Source organism: Ceratina calcarata, unplaced genomic scaffold (genome assembly GCF_001652005.2).
Source record: "Ceratina calcarata isolate Rehan_Ccalc_2016 unplaced genomic scaffold, ASM165200v1 scaffold337.2, whole genome shotgun sequence".
Lineage (NCBI taxonomy): Eukaryota > Metazoa > Arthropoda > Insecta > Hymenoptera > Apidae > Ceratina > Ceratina calcarata.
Window position 1 is genome coordinate 610,490 of NW_017156497.1, and position 19,200 is coordinate 629,689.

The 19,200-nt window shown below is 40.0% G+C and overlaps 5 protein-coding genes and 1 long non-coding RNA gene across 8 annotated transcripts; 2 read left to right on the forward strand and 4 right to left on the reverse strand.

The window, feature by feature from the left end:
• Positions 1–232: 232 nt before the first annotated feature.
• LOC108625047 (calmodulin) lies at positions 233–2,751 on the reverse strand. Its single transcript, XM_018024748.2, has 4 exons — positions 2,524–2,751; positions 941–1,115; positions 629–871; positions 233–533 (listed from the first exon to the last, which is right to left on the reverse strand). The coding sequence occupies exons 1-4, from the start codon at positions 2,524–2,526 to the stop codon at positions 505–507; spliced, it is 450 nt and encodes a 149-aa protein (XP_017880237.1). The 5' UTR covers positions 2,527–2,751; the 3' UTR covers positions 233–504.
• Positions 2,752–5,879: 3,128 nt separating this feature from the next.
• Positions 5,880–7,007, forward strand: LOC113464341 (uncharacterized). Its single transcript, XR_003389178.1, has 2 exons — positions 5,880–6,366; positions 6,770–7,007. It is a non-coding gene; the product is annotated as an uncharacterized LOC113464341 (long non-coding RNA).
• Positions 6,817–11,751, reverse strand: Ttc7 (tetratricopeptide repeat domain 7). Of its 3 annotated transcripts, XM_018024738.2 has the most exons (15): positions 11,606–11,751; positions 11,285–11,436; positions 11,062–11,230; positions 10,482–10,544; positions 9,788–9,958; positions 9,436–9,565; positions 9,226–9,362; positions 8,913–9,151; positions 8,658–8,846; positions 8,399–8,577; positions 7,889–8,328; positions 7,585–7,823; positions 7,417–7,521; positions 7,262–7,353; positions 6,817–7,150 (listed from the first exon to the last, which is right to left on the reverse strand). In XM_018024738.2, exons 1-15 carry the CDS (start codon positions 11,730–11,732, stop codon positions 7,018–7,020), a joined length of 2,565 nt encoding a protein of 854 aa, XP_017880227.1. In that variant the 5' UTR covers positions 11,733–11,751; the 3' UTR covers positions 6,817–7,017. The 3 variants fall into 3 exon arrangements, with proteins under 3 accessions (XP_017880227.1, XP_017880228.1, XP_026669327.1); XM_018024739.2 differs by lacking the exon at positions 10,482–10,544; XM_026813526.1 differs by lacking the exons at positions 6,817–7,150; positions 7,262–7,353 and having other exon boundaries at positions 7,423–7,537.
• Positions 11,752–11,811: 60 nt separating this feature from the next.
• LOC108625041 (alkylated DNA repair protein alkB homolog 8) lies at positions 11,812–14,707 on the forward strand. The gene is made up of 8 exons (XM_018024740.2): positions 11,812–11,894; positions 12,560–12,679; positions 12,737–12,965; positions 13,032–13,151; positions 13,226–13,423; positions 13,477–13,856; positions 13,919–14,074; positions 14,131–14,707. Exons 1-8 carry the CDS (start codon positions 11,862–11,864, stop codon positions 14,677–14,679), a joined length of 1,785 nt encoding a protein of 594 aa, XP_017880229.1. The 5' UTR covers positions 11,812–11,861; the 3' UTR covers positions 14,680–14,707.
• LOC108625042 (putative high mobility group protein B1-like 1) lies at positions 14,697–17,062 on the reverse strand. The gene is made up of 5 exons (XM_018024743.2): positions 16,725–17,062; positions 16,012–16,185; positions 15,835–15,953; positions 15,449–15,766; positions 14,697–15,388 (listed from the first exon to the last, which is right to left on the reverse strand). The coding sequence occupies exons 2-5, from the start codon at positions 16,118–16,120 to the stop codon at positions 15,326–15,328; spliced, it is 609 nt and encodes a 202-aa protein (XP_017880232.1). The 5' UTR covers positions 16,121–16,185; positions 16,725–17,062; the 3' UTR covers positions 14,697–15,325.
• Positions 17,063–17,128: 66 nt separating this feature from the next.
• LOC108624973 (caspase-1) lies at positions 17,129–18,361 on the reverse strand. The gene is made up of 5 exons (XM_018024624.2): positions 18,199–18,361; positions 17,838–18,076; positions 17,583–17,758; positions 17,394–17,514; positions 17,129–17,331 (listed from the first exon to the last, which is right to left on the reverse strand). Exons 1-5 carry the CDS (start codon positions 18,261–18,263, stop codon positions 17,129–17,131), a joined length of 804 nt encoding a protein of 267 aa, XP_017880113.1. The 5' UTR covers positions 18,264–18,361.
• Positions 18,362–19,200: the final 839 nt, after the last annotated feature.

Sequence of the window (19,200 nt, forward strand, 5' to 3'; positions counted from 1 at the left end):
TAAGAAAAAGGTTGATTTACCTCTGTCTTTGACAAACATGCGCGTCCGTTTATACATATATATATCTAACATCTTTTAATTATATCCTTTTATACGGAAATAAATCATCTTTTATGTCTGCCTGTGTGTGTGTCTGTGTTTATGTACGTGTTTTACGTGTATATTCGTGTTTGTGTGCGCGCGCTTGTGTAATGTCTGATGTATTTAAGTATTGAGTGTTATTTAGAGATAATGATTTTTTAGTGGTATAACTTTAATTAAACAATTGCCCTGTATTACTTATCGTTAATGATGGTTAACGCGTGTTGGACGTTGACTCATTCGCGTTTCATAGACATCTTTGCGTCCAGATACAAGATTTTGTTGGTTTTTTTTTTTTGTTTTGTTCACTTTCTGGTCGATTCGCATTTCGTTAACATATTATATTTTTCTTTGTTTCTTGATTTATTTTTAATACGTCAACACCACTCCGAGTTGTAAGTTTTTCCATTACACAGGTTGCATTCACTTTGATGTCATCATTGTGACGAATTCTGCGTGAAACAAATACGACAAATTACGCGTACGTAAAATAATTATTACGTACCTGATTTAGTTAACAGATCGTTGATAATAAATGATTTACAACCTTCGTAATTAACTTGGCCGTCGCCATCAATGTCAGCCTCTCGAATCATTTCATCTACTTCCTCGTCAGTGAGTTTCTCGCCAAGATTTGTCATTACATGTCTGAGTTCCGCTGCAGATATGAAGCCATTTCCATCCTTATCGAATACTCTGAACGCCTCCCTAATTTCCTCCTCGCTGTCGGTGTCCTTCATTTTGCGAGCCATCATGGTCAAGAACTCCGGGAAATCGATTGTGCCATTACCTGAAAATTCCAATTATTCTTATCTTCTACTTCTATTCGCAGTTTTTATTTAATGAACAACGAAAATACCGTCTGCGTCCACTTCGTTGATCATGTCCTGAAGCTCAGCTTCTGTAGGATTTTGACCTAGCGACCGCATCACCGTGCCCAATTCTTTGGTCGTGATGGTACCATCTCCATCTTTGTCGAATAGTGAGAATGCTTCCTTAAATTCGGCAATCTGCTCCTCTGTGAGTTGATCAGCCTTTAAACAGATAACAAATAAGTCTTCGCTAGATTCTTAACACTAGATTGCCTAAAAGGAAGTAATTTTCACTGCTTTGGGGCAAATTTACAAATAATAATGCACAAATTATTTTCTTTCCCTAGTGNGTACATAGACGCGTTTCTATATACTTAATACAAAAATATCCATCGGTTATGTACATTAAAAAGAAATATCGGTTAAACGTGGTCAATAATAAATAACACGCGTTAATAATTGCGGCCGGAATTCTACTGTAGGTTATGCGGCGAGAGGATCGATGAACAGCAGCAGGAGTAGCTCGTAACGCCATAAAACTATAATTAAAAAAGTACATTCTAAACCGGTGGCCGCCTCCCCAACAGACGAAAGATTCGATTTTTTCTTTCTAAATCATGCGTTTAAAATACGTGGCGATGATTTTAATAACTCTCACAGCCAAGTGTAAAAATAGAATTTAGAATTAGAAACGTGTTACGAGTTTCGGTGGAAAAATAATTAAAAACTGATAAAGATTGTTGGTTCGAATCGATGGGGACGATTGTACGAAGGTGTACAAGGAACAGGGGAAATCGGCGCAACGGCGAGAGACCGCGAAAATCAATATTGAGGTATACCGTGTAACGGTGATCGTCGAAACCTACCTACCTACATATACCTATACACACACATATATACATATATATATATACATAGTACAAAAGAGAAACGGTTAAAACCGATGATTCTTGTTAAAACCTTTATCGTCGGTTCTTATCAAATAATCTGATTATAAGAAAGCTGTCAAGGTACAATCTAAGACACGTACTGTACGTACGTATCACATTTTTCATTGGCAGAAACTGGAATTTCTTAGACAATAAGAATTCTAATTGGTGACTGACGGGGACGAAAATATTCGCGTAGATAACGTTTATCTGAGATTTCACAATCTACAGATAGAAGAGTACTTTAAATCGATGAACTATAAGAAATCGTCGTGCGACATTCGACGTACCGTTACGCATTAATATTGATACTTGACATGGAACGATGTCGGCGTACGAAAGTTTCTATAGAGAGTAGGTACAGTTTGACTGGAAGCTAATGAGAATCGGTAGCGGGCGTGAGGGAATGTTCACGCGGAAGCTGGTGACATTTTTGTAGATTCGGGGAAACATACGTGGCCGGCGATGGAGGAGCGGATCGATAGTCGGTCCATCTCCGCGTACCGGCCATTGCGAATGTAATAATATCGTAACGAGGTAAAAGAATGCACGAGGATAAAGGCTGGTTTCGGAATAAATGCGTATCGGTCGGTTGCACGTGCACTCGGCGCGTCAATGCGGCAAACTGTAAGCGACGACGAGGAGGTGCGAGGGGCCGGTGTGCGACGTCCGCATAGGAAGTCAACTCTCGTTTTACTTACCATTTTGGCTCAGGTTCTACGTCTCTCGGTGAAGCTCGACGATCTCGAGTATCGCTTAGGCACTAGACACAACGTGTTACTGTTCACAGTCTCTCCTTCGAACTTGATGTGTTCACGAAAGCGCGGACAGACACGCAATACGGACACGGCCGACGACAAACGCACTCGGGATAGCAATGGAGTCCACCGTTCCCGATCTCGGTGCGAGCCTCTCTGCCGCTAGTCTCGGTCAGGTATCACTACGCCGCCCCTAACGGACTCCGCTCGAGCCTCGCCCGATTGGTCGCCGCCACGGACGGGGGTTAAGGGGAGTTCACGCTCGTACGCTGCCTACGCGATCGCGAGATAGTCCCGCGCGGCTGCTACTCTGCTGAAAACCGTGAAAAAAACCAGCGATTTTTAATTGGACAAATGGAAAGAAGTAGGAACGACGCGGACGTCGACGTGCAGAATCGTGCCCGTCGACCAGCGTGCAAATCCGCTTTACATGCGGGGTGGGTGCGGTCGTGTTTACAGGACAAGTCCGGGCGAACTAACCAGGCCTGTGATTGGCCGACGCGCACCTGCAATGCGTCAGGCAGCCGCGCGGACTCTGCCGCCGCCGCCGACTACCGGGTCAAAGCCGGGCTTCCCTGCCTAAGAGAGATGCTTCACGATCACACAGTTTTTCCCAAACCTGTCTCACCACCAAATTCGAACCTTCGTACACACACACCAGATCACACGCTACGCCTCAACGCTGTCCCGTCTCAACGATCCCTCGATCGTCCACAAATTAATACAAATTTATCGAATTTTATTACTTCGATCTTCCAGGCATCTGCTTTCGGTCAAAGGAAATCTTTGATTCGTCGTTAAGACGTTGAGAATTTGCTATCTCTATCCCATATTTCCAGTCCTGGACACTAGATTGTCCAAGGAAGTAATTTTGACTGCTTTTTAATTTCAATTAGAAAAACAATTATGTATATAATGACACAATTTCTTAGAATTTTCTGACTTTTTCTACAACTTATAAATGCGTTTATTAATAATTGTAGTTACCTCTCCCTCCTCCTCCATTTCCTGCATTGCCCAAAAGCAGTGAGTCTTTCTAGTGTTAAGCAAATGCTTAAGACGATCTTAAAAATAAGCAACGACTCTGAATATCATATTTATTCCTATAAGTTAAGGGATGACGCAGTTACCTGCAGATATTAAGTCCATCCTGGAAGGGAATCTTGAAGAAGAAGAACGAAAGTACCTTCACGCCCCCGCGAAATTTCATACGATTCCTTAATCGCATTATTCCGAACGTAAGAGCCTGTAAAAAACAGTCATAACAATTGTTGCCATCTATTTTTGTATGTTCGCTAAAATGATCAATAATAACATTGCGCAATATTGAAATTGCAAAACTGTACGAATCCTTTATCAAGTTTAGAAAGAAAGTATTTAGGTGGCCTATTTCAGCATCCCTTCTGTTAACCCCTGGAGTGGCAGCAGTTTCAATGTCCTTTCATAGAATCGGTCGATATGTTCTTAAATAAAAATAATGCGAGTACGCGCGGCTCGGATAAAGAGCGCGATTAAAGGAGTGCCAGAGAAGCCACACACGAGCTAAGGAATATTCAATTGCTTTATCAAACATTCATCCGTCCAGCGATCCTCCCAGGTATAACAGTAGCAGCAGCAGCATTCGTGCATGAAACGTGTTTTCAGGAATAGGAACGTTGAAAAAAAACAGCTTCTTCCTTCCTGCCTGGTTTAAACGCAACACTGCGGGAAACTGATTGCACTGATAAAAATTAGCATGTACGTAAGGATGCGCATAAATTTAATTGGATTGCGTGGCATTACGTCACGAGCATAATTTAAACTGAGGCAATTTTTTCCCTGCAACCATTCATTTTTTTACAATTATCCCCTAAGTGTTTCCTAGATCTCGATCGATATCGCACGACGAGATAAAACACCAGGTTACTCATCGCCGATTGTAAACGTGAGCAGCGGTTCTCGTTAACAGAACGTAGAACGGTTGAATGAATAGAAATTTGATTCACCTTTCGGTAATGGTTCATCATTGGATCATCGTATCTCATACGGTAGAAAAATGTGAATGACGACGACGACGATTCTCTCTCTGTGTATCAGGAAACGTCGAATGAAGTAACCTAATTGTAGCCGCGTTCGCAATTAAAACGTTTCAGGTGGCTGCCAACGTAGAACAGCAATTAGATTCGATTTAACTGTCAACACGTGACGCTGAAAAACGAATTATAATTGTATATATATTTTTGTGCGACCGGCAAGAATTCGCAGAGCTAAGCTACGTAGGCATTAACCTTTTAAACATGCAACGCGAGTCGCGTATATTGCAAAATCCGTGGCAACTCGTACAGGAATTCATTGTTAGACTGTGGATTTTTATATCAATCATAAAACAAGTCGCAGTATATTTGTTATCACCTTCTGGAATCATTGCACAACGAGATAGCAGGCATTCGTTGGTTTCTAATTAAATTTGACAATAAAAGGCGATATTCTTCCCTGAAAGATTAACGTATCGATTAAATTCCAATGTAATCTTAGGGGTATCTGATATTCTTAATATCCATTCGTATCTAATAGATAATTAACGGTTTGGTTGGTGGCCGTGACCGATATGCGGTAACGGCGTCGCACAGTGTCCGCGGTATCAATAATAAGCGATGAGCATGCGTGCGACAAAAAAGAACGTTCACGGAAGTGACGGTTCCTCCACCCCGTTTTCTCTGTTTTTTATTTTCAAAAGTATATCAAGGTCGCCTTAGATCAAAGGAACAAAGCCACGCATTAGCGGTGGACAATGCGACTTTCGGGGGGTGGGTGGGTGTTTTAAAATCTTCTTGACACAATTCCACGTTTCAAACGAATAATAAGTAAATCATGCATCCATCAGGTTCTAAAACAGAGAGTTCTTCCAATAATCCTGTCATTATTAACACTAGAAAGACTGAAACTTAGTATATACCTATATTGACTAAAACCAATAAAAATGACTGCATTGTGAAAGAATAATGTGTAAAGAAATTTGTGTAAAATTAATTTTTAATATTTTTTATATTATTTACAGTCATATAACAAGTTATTAGTAAATGTTAACAACAAAAAAAATTTACTTCACTTGGGGGAAAAAATAATTTATGCATTATTATTTGTAAATTTGCCCAAAACCAGTCAAAATTACTTCCTTGGGCAATCTAGTGTTAATTAAGACATTTAAAATATTGGCCAGCCAGGAAGATAGGGCGACGTTACAAGGGAAAACCTAATCCCTTGTAGATTGCATTTGAAAGAAATGAAAAAAAAAAGGAATATAACCTCCTAACCTATGTGATTCCTATTGCAGCGCAGTGGAGCCCTGCGACCTTTCGCAGACGTCGAAAAAAGAGTAAGATGATAATAGTTGGTCGATTGTATATTGTATTACGCATAGCCGTAAGCTCTGCAGATGCGTGATGCGCTAAACGTGACGCGGTGGTACGACGGCGGCGGCGGCGGCGGCGGCGGTGGCGGCCGGGGCGAGACCCCGTCTACGGAACAGCGCTGTTTTTGGGCATCGTCACCGGGAAAAATCGATTGTCTGATAGGATGCAGAAAATATGGATCCGTGACGCAGTTGCTCAAAGGGCCGGCCTGGTTTTAAACCGAGGCATTTCGAAAAAGTTTCTCTCCAAGTTGGCTAGGTCGCCAGTCGCGAGCCTGCGCACCGTTAAACGCGCAATGCGACACGCGATAGAGTAGGACAGGCTGACCGGTAATCTCGTTAAAAAGAGACGAAAAGGGGGATGGAGAAGCGCACAGCGGCGTTCACGATTAAGGGTAAGCAAGGAAGGGAATTTAATGGATGTCACGGCGAACAATGTTAATTTTATATCAAATCGATGCCCCGCCTAATTGACTTTCGTTTAACGACGGACAATCGATTCCTGCAACATTCCTCCAAGTGATTCCTTCTTTGCCTCTTCATAAACAGCGAAATATTTCCATTTACTTCACAAAACCGTGTCTCTCTTTCGTATTTTATTACAGAACCAGCAACGATTCGTTCACAATTCTAGAATTTTGTTTGAACCAATCAATATTCAATGTAAAAATATTTCTACCATAATAAAATATAAAGGTGCCCGTTAATGACTTAAATAGAAAAATTCAATAAATAATCGTTGCATATTTTTATGAAATTACAGAAAGCAAAGTAAAAATAAATTAATGCTTCTTTTAGGAATGAAGAAAACTTAAATAAATCAAAGGAAGAAGGAAGAAGAAATCTCGCTTATAGCTATTTCTTTATTAGTTCCTTTTTTTTTTTACAATGATCGTTAAATTATCTGCAATATACGTCTAACTTTGTTCTCGAAGAATTAATTTATTTGTACACTAATGCAACAGTTTAAAGATAAGCAGGTACTATTGCCACGTGGGGGCAAACGAACGAATAAATAGTATTTGTAAACCTTTGATATCCGTGAATTATTCGAACGTTACTGGTATCGACAGGATCGGTAATATCGGATTGGTAGTCTCTACTTCCAGCGCCGTGGCCATGCAATCGCTGGCCTGTTCAACTTCGCCCAAAGACTCCAACACTTTCCCCAAATTGTACCTACGAATCATTAAATTGATTCTCAGGTATATTTCAGGATATAGTTATAGGCCCTTTCGAGATACGTAAATATTAAGCGCACATAAACGAGAATTGTAATAAATTTGGTACCATGTTTGATGGGAGTTCGGGTCGATCTTCGCAGCGTCCCTTAAAGTCTTCTCGGCCAGCCTCTGGCTTCCCAAATAATGATAAATCAAACCCTGAACAGAGAATCGTTCTTAATCGTTCATCATTCGATTTTATTCAATTATTATTAATATTACCAGATGTTGTAAACTTTTTATATGCGACGGATTGATCGATACTGCGTTCTGATAGCACTGTTTCGCCTCCATGTATTCCAATTTGTATTCATGAAGAAGACCCCGCTAGAATGAGAATTAACTGATATTCCGGTAACGAGGTTCCGTTAAGTTTCAAATTAAACTCACCGTATACATAATGTGGTGACTCAGAGGGAAAATATTAGTGGCTTCTAGCAAAGATAGAACGGCACCGTTCGGTTGGTCCAGTACCAAATACACTTCGGTGAGTAACAGCCAAACTTGTAATTGTAACAACCAGGCACGTTGCGGACCGGGTTTCGGTGTGAAGGAGCTGAGAGAAGAGGCGACTTCCGACAGAGCCTGTTCCACCCTCGACGCAGCCAACGACTGAGCATGCAGCGAGCCTGTATCAAAACGCATTCATTCATTCATTAATTCTAAAAGAAATAAACGTATATTAAATACGTACTGGAATCTTTATCGGACATCTCAGAAGCGTACAATTGAAAAACGCTTCTGGTTTCGCTGCGCCTCTCGCTGTGCTGCTCGTTGCAATTAGCGTTAGTCTGATCCTCGTACAGATTCTTCCATAAGAGGAACATATGCCTTATAGTAAACAGCGCTTGCTCGCCACCGACGCTTCGCAATTCGAGGTGAGCCTTCACGTAAAGGAAGTTCAGATTATCTGGATACTCTTCCAACACGCTATTAATTAAATGCAGCGCTTCCGAGTATTGTTTATGGGCTGAGAGTAACAGGACTAATAAATGCAAGGATGGAATGTGTTCCGCTCGGAGGTTCAGTGCGATTTTCACGTGGACCATCGCCTCGTTGATCTGTCTATTGATCGCATATTCGTGAGCCAAGTAATACTCAGCCAGATGGTCGTTCGGATCGCATTGCTGCGCCCTGTTGAAAGTAACCGGTGATTATAATCGCTACGATTCTCCTCGTAGTTGCTTTATTTAATTGTACATACTTTTGGAAGCATTCTAAAGCCGTTTTCGTATGGTAAGTCTTATCCATTTTCACTATAGTGTTCGCAGCGAGTATGCTGTGACCGATACCGATATAAAGATGACACCTCGACTGCAATCCTTGAGAATTCGACGTTTCTCTTTGCAGAGCTTTCTGACTCCATTCGATACCCTCTTTTATCTATTCATTCGTTCATATTCATTTAATTTCCATTGTACATAATTGTTTTATATATATACGTGAAACGAGATAATTCTTACCATATTTAACTGTTCGTAGCAAAGTCTCGCGGCTAAGAGACAAGGCATCACCTTCTGCGGCGATAATCTTGCCACTACTTTCAAAACTCTATAAGCATGCATGTATCTGCCCATGCTAATCAAACACAGTGCACACTGGGTCCAAACGTGCGCCTCGTCGTGAGAGAACTTCATCGCCCTTTCGAACGACTATCGAAAAAAAAATAAGCAAATAAATTGAGCCTCGAGCGGGAGGGCACGTCGAACCGCGATTACCTCGTACAATAAATCCACTTGGCTCCACCTGACGACGACTACAGTGAGAAGATCATAAACGGCGGTCGCGTTCTCGAACGCGCGTATCCTCGCGTCTTTAAATTCCGGAGACTGGCTGAGAACCGCGTCTCTCACAGCCATCGCTTCGCTTATCAGTAAAAGTAAAATCGTCTCCTCGTATTCGTTTCTCGGCACGAACATGTTAGGGCCTAGATATTTCTTCGGCTTCCACGGGGAATCTATTAGAACGAAATTTATTAATATGAAATTTATTATAGAAATCGTGTTCGATTCGCGTTTATTTATTTATTACCTGCTGTGTCGGTCGGTGCGTTCGGAGCTTTGTACTCGGCGCCGCTGATGCCCCGGACTAAAACCTCGCCTAATTGTCTCGTCAAAGTTACTCTGAGACTCTGAGTCGTCGTAGACTCCACGGCGGACAATATCTCCCTTGCAAGTTATTTAATTTCGTCAATTAACATTTCTTCTCTTGCTGTTTTTACGAATAGAAACAGTGGGTTACCTGTAACGATTTATTGCACCTTGAATGTTACCGGTTTGAATGTAGAGTATAGGCGCCCTTTGTAATGCGGTTTCCAAAATCGGCCCGATATGTTTCGCAGAAAACTGAGGGGACTGAGAGGAATATGTACCTGTCGATGAAACGATATTAACGCATTAGCTATGTAAACGATTGAAGGTTTCAATGTTCGCCAGATCCTACGTAGGAAATCACCTGAAACGACATAAAGAACGGAAATTTATTTCCACGCTTCCTGCCGCGTTTCTTATTCACCGTCACTCGTTCATTAATTATGGAACACCGTGAATTATCATGAATCGATGGAGAAGAATGCCAGACCGATTAGCATTACCTGTATTGTTGCTGTTTCCGTTCTGATGTTGCATCGCGAGTTTGTCTTGCTCTTGTAGATAAACCAGAGTCAGATCACCGGCGATTTCGTAGCATTTAATAATCTGCTCTTGCCATTCAGCTATTTTGTATTTCGACTTCGATTTAGGAGGTAACTTCTCCAGGCAGAGACCTATTGTACAAACAGTCTTAATTAGAATAGAGAAACGTTGTTGAGAAATGATCAACAGTGAAGGAAGACATGACTACGTACACATAAATGGATGTAAAATCGTTTTGCTTGATCTAAGTGTTTCATAGGAAGCAAGAAGAACGAGACATGCATTGAAATAGCAGGCAATCTACTTAGAGATACGTAGTATAATTACCATTGAGAGAACAGTTTCTTTCAGCTGGTAGGTAAACAGGTCCTCACTCAATTTTAATCAATGCCACTTAGTTCAAATGGAAGCACTGTACAGCTTGAGACTATGGTTCCTGGTTGCCTCTGGCTAATATTAATAATAGGACAAGATTTAAAAAGAATTTCAATGCTGCTGGTTTTTAAATCTTGTCCTATTATTAATAATAATAGCCGGAGGTAGGCAGAAATCATTGCCTTGTACAGTTGATTAGGAGACCGATTCAAGAATTCTGATAGGACACACTTACACAGGGGCAAATAAAAGGAAATAAACGTTAAGCAAAGTACAAACCTTGTATCGCCTTGGACTCGGCAAAAATGCGCAGTCTCCGGCAGGATAAATGTTTCTCTGTGTCTAAATAAACAATCTTACTTTCTCTAAGTTGTACAGTGGTAATCGTACGTAAACAAATAGGAAATATAAAAATCATTGCTAGTTTTCTAACGTGACATTCTCTGCATTTCAGAATTTCTACTGACTGCTAAAATATCCGCAGTCCAACGACTACATAATGTGCAATATTGTAATTTAATCGCATTTCAGAATTTGTAAAAATTACTCAGTGAAATGTACACCGTACTATGGTAGATATAATAAATCATTCCTTTATTCAAATGGCAAGCTGTTATAAGGTAAAGGAGGGGCTAAACCTGGACAGCCACTGCCGTCTTGTCTCACTTCTACGTATTAAGTTTCAAAAGGGATTGTAAACTTGGACAGTAAATAATTGCTACTATTTATTACTGTCCAAGTATTGGTTCCAAAATTCATTTTATCCCAGTACTACTTCCTTTACCTTATACGTGATATTAAAGATAATAATGCACTAGTACATACTAGCAGAATATCTGAAATATCGTTTGATGCAAACCTTTGATCGCGTACGATTCCGCGATAATCCGTAGACTCCTACAAGGCAACGGTTTCTCTGTGAGAGTGTGTAACTCGGCCTGATGATAATGTTCGAGGGCCTCTTCGTACATTCCCATTGCATAGTGCAGTTTCCCGAGTAGTAAATGCGCGTCTAACACGACTAAAGCCTGTGATATCAAACGTTATTTATTTATTTTGATAAAATGTATTGATTTTCCTACCTGTTTGTCTTTCTCATTAGCTGCGAGTAATAGAAACTTCCTCGTTTCTTGCAATCCATTCCTAGCTTTTCCGATGTTGTCATTGAGCGGAGGAGTTTGTTCCAAGAAGCTCTCCAGCCTCCCCTCACCGCATAAGAAATTCGCCAGACATTCTAAGAGAAAATTGCACGTCTTATAGTAATTATATTCGGCCTTCTGAATGACTAAACGATTTTTCATCTAGCTTAGAATTAAAATTTGGTACGACGATTTTATTTCAGGTTTTTATAAACGAACTGAATGAAGACTGAATATTAGTGTTATTGTAATAAAATTAATTACCATTACTGGGGTACTGGACTTTTAAATGTTCGGCCAATTCGATAACCTTTTTCCAGTTACCTTCCTCGCGGTTCTTATCGATCTCTGATTCAATCCGGTGTGGGGTGTGTCCTTTCTTACTTGTCATTCTTATTCGTGTAGGGAAGAGAACGGGACGACCTGTCGAATTCTTCCGTTACGTTCGCAGATGATATCCAACGTGATGTATCGATCATCGGTGTTGTTATAAGAGCACGAGCGCGGTTACACAACGTGAATGACAATCATCACCGCCTCGAGCACGTGCCAGGTGATCTGCGCGGTAGCGACAGAGATCGTTCGATTTTTTTAATTCTATGGATTAAACTCGTAGAGATAACGTAACGAAAGTTAACAGACACTTACAATGACTCTTCATGAACGTGCATTGAAAATCTTGACTAAATCTGTACTTTAGGAGCGGAGATATCGAAGTTCTTGTAAAGGAAGATTAATTATAGACATACTCATTGACTTTGTTGAACTTAAATCATTATATTTACACTTTCACTGTATTAATTTTAATAAAACACTGTAAATTAAAGTTTCGATGAAGAATTCGATAGAGAATTACGAAATTTCTTTAAAATACGGTTATGTTTGAAGTCAGGCACGATTTTGGGGTTAGAGATGGCGTCGTGCTCGACGTCAAAGTTTGCCAATATAAGAAAATGGAAGGAAAATTTACCGCCGATAAACAACCGATTATTTATTGTAAACTTCGAGCTCGAAGATTATAAATCTGTTCTCTTTATCTATATTTCCGATTCGTTTCATTAAAATCTGATTAGAAATGGAAAATTATTGATTATGAAAGTTCAGCGATGAATTTCTAATATAAACAATAATTTATCTTACTGTCTCCCCGTATTTCTGAGACTCTAACCTCAATTTCTAATGTATTCTATTTATTTTCTAATAATAATAAACAAATAGTTTAGAAAAAGTTTGGTTATGGAAGGAAAATTGACTAAAAAGAGCCATCGTAAGCAGAAACGAGCACATCACAGACTCCTTAGAGACATGAATATCAAATGCTGTGACAATCCTACCCAGGTTCGCATTTAATACTTATACTAATACATAACAGAAATGATTATTAATTTTTTACAGTATATAATGATCTGCAATGCTGGTTTGGTCACTGGATTGCAGAGGCAAACGTTGAAAGATGTGATAGAACCACTCGTCACTGACTACCATTTAATCATGCCTCCAAACAAATCGTACTGCTTTATTAAATTTAATTCCATAGACGACGCCACGTGTATTTATAACAAAATTCATGGGAACGTGAAGATTAATGAACAGACTCGACTGTACGCCACGTTTACAGAATCTGGTACTTAACATTTATAAATAATAGAACGTTGGATTTCAATATTATCATATGATTCTGTTCATGTAGTTCCTGAATCAAATGAGTCTCTATTCTCAGACCTTCCTCCTGGTCTTAAACTGATAGAGAATTGCATAACCGAGGAGCAGGAGAGAATATTATTAGATACAATAAACTGGAGTAACGAAGGTATCAAATTATTCAATGAAACGATCATTCTTTTGATCCTACAAGATTCATCTAATTTTTTCTTTAAATGTTAGAGTCTTCCGATTTGAAACACCGGAAAGTGAAGCACTTTGGATACGAATTCCAATACAGTTCGAATAACGTAGATGCAGACAAACCAATCGCACCTATTCCAGACGATTATCAATTCTTAAAGGATGTACTTAAAACGCATCACGAGGTTCCATACGATTACGATCAGTTAACGATTAATCATTACTTACCAGGGCAAGGTATATAATTATTCTTTTTACCAATCAGAATATTAATCTCTTGTTAATTTCAGGTATCCCACCGCATATTGACACGCACAGTGCATTCGAAGACAGCATATTATCGTTATCATTAGGCTCAGCTTGTATAATGGATTTTAAAAGAGAGAACGAGAAGACTAGCGTTCTTTTACCACCGCGTTCGTTATTAATTATGTCCGGGGAAGCTCGTTACGCTTGGACGCATGGAATCTGTCCAAGGCACAATGACGTGGTTAAAACTAAAAATGGGATCACGACGCAGTCCCGAGCGACGAGGGTTTCGTTTACGTTTAGAAAGATTCACAGGGGAAACTGTCGGTGCAGTTTCCCGAATCACTGCGACACGAAACGAACCACGACTCTCATCGATAATAAAATAGCTCCGGTGATAGAGAATTCTTATGTACACGATGTACGTATCATGAAATCTTCTTCCCTGTTTTATTATCATTCATTGAAATTATTCGTACGCAGGTTTACGACAAGATTTCGAATCACTTTGATGAAACGAGGCATAAACGCTGGCCGAACGTATCGAAGTTTTTACTAGGGTTAAAAATAGGCGATATTTTATTAGACGTAGGCTGCGGGAACGGGAAATATCTTTACGAGGAGGAACACATATTCAAAGTAAGCAAGATTTTCTGTTGTTATAAACGATATTATGAACGGTTTTAATTATACAGATCGGCTGCGACAGGAGTTGTAATTTAATGAAGATATGTCGAAGCAAGAATTTCGAGGTACTCCTGTCAGACTGTTTGTGTCTGCCGTACAAAGATAACAGTCTCGACGCTGTGATATGTATAGCAGTAATTCATCATCTTTCGACGTACGAGCGGAGGAGGCAAGCGATCTTCGAGTTGGCGAGGGTCCTCCGCCCGGGCGGCAGGTGTCTGATTTACGTATGGGCGAGGGAGCAGGAGAAGGATTCTATTCAAACGGCTTATTTACGGTATAATTCTGGTAAGAGAGAGGAGGCCGTTTGCATACAAAAATTGACGGAGTTCGGAGTCACGTTGCCTGTGCATGAAAACCGTACGAACTTCACTTCGAACGATATGCTCGTTCCTTGGAAGAGGAAAGGCGGTGGTAACTTTCTTAGATTTTATCACGTGTTCCAAGAGAACGAACTCTCGCAATTATGCTCGGAGGTGCCGCAATTCGCCATCGAGGAAGTCTATTATGATCAAGGTAACTGGTGCGTTGTTTTGGAGAAGAAACAAAATGGATAATAAACGATGTAATTATGAATGGTTTAAATGATTTTTATATTTATTGGAAAAGAGAACAAAATACATGGAATATGTGTCCTACGCAGGGTGTTCCATATAAATAAGTCCCTGGTGTCTAGTTTTTATAAACATGAATAATGCATAATCAAGAAAAGTGCACTGTACAAAGCTCACTCTGCTTGACTTTTACTCGCTATTGTGCTTCGTGTATAACATGTTTCAATAGCAATATAGATTATCATCATTAATAATAACATTATTATTATTATTATTATTAATACCAGGATAATTTTCAGTTATAATTCTAATCTCGATATTAATATTATTATTATTGTATTAGGTATCGGTTGTAAATATATTAGCACACGTTATTCACAGAAAGTAGTATCCAATGTTATATAAAATAAACGCGTGGGGGCAACGATCGAGGGAAGTTCTCACTTGAGAATCAGATTCTATTGCAACTAAACAATTTAATGAGCCCGATTGATAATTCCTTTTGATGATCGCGTCAACAGTGTACATAATATATACAACGAATGCTAAAAACTATTAGTAAAATTGTTATACATTTTTTATAATTGGCGAGTGCTTTCCAGGACAAAGTACACCGTCCCTTGTTTCCTTTTTAATAGAGTCGAGAAACTTATACGGTTCCAACTTCCTCGGGGTCGTAATTTTTTACTCTCTTGTTGTACGCAATGATTTCCTAAACGTTTCAGAGAAAATTAATACTGAGAGTAATTGAATGATTTAAAGTTTTACTCACTCTTTCGTATCTGGCCCTGTCCTCCTCTGCTATTGCCATGTACTTCGACTTAGTCTGGAGATCCGTGCTCATCCACAGTTTGCCCAGCTCTTTGGCGATATCGCCCACGCCCATCTCCGGATGCAGTTCCCTCATCTTGCCGCGTAGCTCTTGGCAGAAATAGAAGAAAGCAGACAACGCTCTTTTAGGTGCGTCTTTATCTCTGTACCGTTTCGTTCCCCTGCGCGTCGGTCTCTCTGTTTCCTCGTGCCCGGTGTAATGTCTATCGTAATAATACATTTTCTTATTGCAGTGCGCTCCGTCCTCCAAGTGAACGATCTGTAAACACAGTTAATGAAACGTGTAACTTGATCGATAAACAACGTTGCTGTGGTGTGGCAACTTACTTCGTTCTTCACTGGGACAGCGTTAATGATAAAATTTTTACTCTGAGTATTCGACCACTTTACCTGGTTGTTCGAAACGCTGGACACGTTCCCAGGTTTCATTACGGGCTCTCCGCATTCTGAGAACGTGAATCATTTTTAGAATTTTAAATAAGAATGTTTAATGAGAATTCTTACCTTGTGTCATGTTCGTTTGACCGACTATCATAGTCTCTCTCATTCCAGTGTTTAACGAGTTGTCTCCTGTTTTCGTGAGGTACACATTTTTCCTGTCGTTCGATTCCATGATCAGAAGAGACTGTGTTTAAGATACCTTCGAATACTCGCTTTCTATCCAAAACCGCAGTAATTCTGTATAGAAAATATAAACACGTACGTTTTATAGTTACGTTAAGGATAAAATTTCAGGTAAGACTTACTCACCACAAATATTGTTTATAGAAAATATATAACAATCAGTGGTCATGACCTTAATGCAACAGCATCATCGATTACTTTTTCAAACTCTAGAAATATGAAAATATTCACAATTGTTTACTAAACGCGGACAATCAATTTTAATTGTTTTAATACACGCAGTCCGTAAATTCTGCGAATCCTTTTAGAGGAAAAAAAAAAGTAATGGCATGGCCCTTCGCGAAACAAAGTGAAAAAATAAAAATAATTAAGAAATTGTCGACGAGTCTGAGAAAAATTGAAGGAAATTTTGTAAATTTATTCAACAATAAACCAAACTATTTACCTATAGATGACGTACAAAGGCAATCGCTTGTTACAACAACATAATATACATAGAAGATGCATCTTTCTTAAGAGAATTTCCAACGAGGAGTAGGAAAGTACAGGAATTCTGTTGAATGTAACTAGAGAACGATGATGATGCGACTTACCAGCGACTGTCGAAAAGCGTTCGGGAAAAGCAACGCGGAACGTAACTTATTAAGCATCCATTCCACAGATCGACCCTGTATCTATACGCATCTATCCATCCGTAGGTATCACGCGTATCGCGATCAGCATTATACAAAACTTGTTACGATACGTAGACACAGGTCCCACGGGGTTTATTGGAATTCGGGGTTAGAAGGAATTTCAGGTGCGATTTTCTTCATAGGATTCGGAATATTGACGGAGGCTCGACGTTAACAAAACAGATCGTGTAAACCAAGCTGATTGAAGCTGATACGACCGAGCATCGCCACTTGTGTGTGACACACGCAGACATTCAAGCGAACGTCGCGCGCGCGGATATCGAAGATTTTTAATATTGTTATTTAAAAAACTATTAGGAATATTAAATGACTTCGTTCTGCTTGTTTTTTAATTGTTTTCTGAAAAGGTAAGACGATTTTTTAGGTACTTGAAGGGGGAAGAATGAATGGAATTTTAAGGGAGNCATTTTCGTGAGATCGTACTCTCTCCAGTGCGTCCTGATCACTCGGCACAGGCTGTCGATGTACCACGTGCCCGCCTTCAGATCCCGAAAAGCGTAATGATCTACGAGATACAAATTCCTTTTAATCAAGATCATCGTGAATAGTATTTGTTTATTCATTTACCATCGACCGTGCTGTAGCCGAATAGGAAATCCGCGTGAGTAGGAATCGTGTACATAGCGTCGGTCGAATCGGTCGCGTGCCTCCCCATGTTCCCTTGATCTGTGGTCCGTCCTCTGCAAGCCTGGAAGTCGAAACTTCTCATTAATTTTACTCACGTTTAATTGTAAATCGTGTTCGAGTCTGTCTTACCTGTACGAAAAATAGTTTCGGCTTGCCTACTAAAGTTCTGCATTCTAGAAACGGTTTCCAGATAACGGAGAAAGGGTAGGACACGTCCCTTGCGTGTATCGTTCCGTTGAAACCTCCGTGAGACAATATGAAGATGCAGATGCAATCTGCGTCGCTGTGGTCCTCCTCCTTGGACACTAAAAATTAGTTAAACCAGAGATCAATGAACTAGATTTCCTTTCTATCGATAAGAGTCTGTGAATTATAAGCATTTACGTTCTTTTATCTTTTCGCAGAGGTCGAAGAATTTCAAGTTTTCGTAAACGGTTATCTCGAAACGTAGTTCCTTCTCGAAAGCCTTGTATATTTTTTCCACGTCGTACTGAGAACCCTCTCTGTAGTCGCCGTTCCCTTCGTTGAACTCTTGGTGATGGAATATCACGCATCTCCCACGCCTCTTCTTGTTCATCGCGTACACCGACGACTCCCTCGGCGTCGGGAACTCGTGGATCTCGCTGAAAAACAGGATTAGAGTTCGCAAATAGTTCTTGGCCAAGTTCGCTCGATACGAATTACCGTCTAAGAATTCAGTAAATCAAGTATCGATGCATTTGTTCAAAAAGTTACTGCAGGTTACATGATTTCAGTGTCTTGCGGATGTGCTCTTGATTCCTCGAAGGGAGTCGCGTCTACGAACACCATATTCGTGGTACTGGTCCGCCTCGAACGCGAACCCGAAGCTTGCGTTTCATTGAGAATCTAAAAATCGTCCATGTTTAACAATGATTATTATTTGCAGGTATCGGTGCGCACCTTCGCCCTGGAGATCTTCCTCTGACCGACGGGCGACAGCAAGGCATCACCGGCGATGGTGTTGTTCAAATGTAACTTCAACCGGTCGAGTTTAACCGCCTCGCTGTTACGCCTCGAAATTTCGTCCTGCTTCTCCTGAAATCAGCTCTGGTCGATGACACTTCTTATCACCGCATTAGACGCATTATCGGACAGATGCACGATAACCAGATAAGCAGATTTTTACGACACACTGCATTTTGAAATCCTCGTGACGTCGACACAAAAAGCTTGCACGTTTTTATGCGAAACGGTTCCAGAATCGATGATCAATGAAAGGACGTATTAAAATTGATGTTGGAGAGACAAAAGCGAGGACAGAGTTTTGTAATTGACTAGTTTTTATTATCTACGTACACAGATAACGGTATCTCAATGTATTGGAAAACAGTGTGATATATATGCGAATGATCAACGTACAATAAGTACTTTTATTACGATAAACACAAGCGACGAGTCATCTGTACATAAAGGCACGCGTCTTCTCACGCTTTGATAGCTTAGGTATTTCTTGTATGCACATACGATCGTTTAATCTATATCCCGTTTACCAATTCTGATCACATATTTAAACAGTTTGTAATCTCCTTGCGTATACGATAGTCCATTCAGTTTTTCATTCACGTGGTTGAAACTAGAAAATCTTGCTTTTAATTTAATTAAATGGGAAGACGAAATTCTGTACTAAATTCATTTATAATAATCGCTTCTTTTTTTGTATTCAGTTTTTCACTCACGTGGTTGAAACTAGAAAATCTTGCTTTTAATTTAATTGAACGGTGAGACG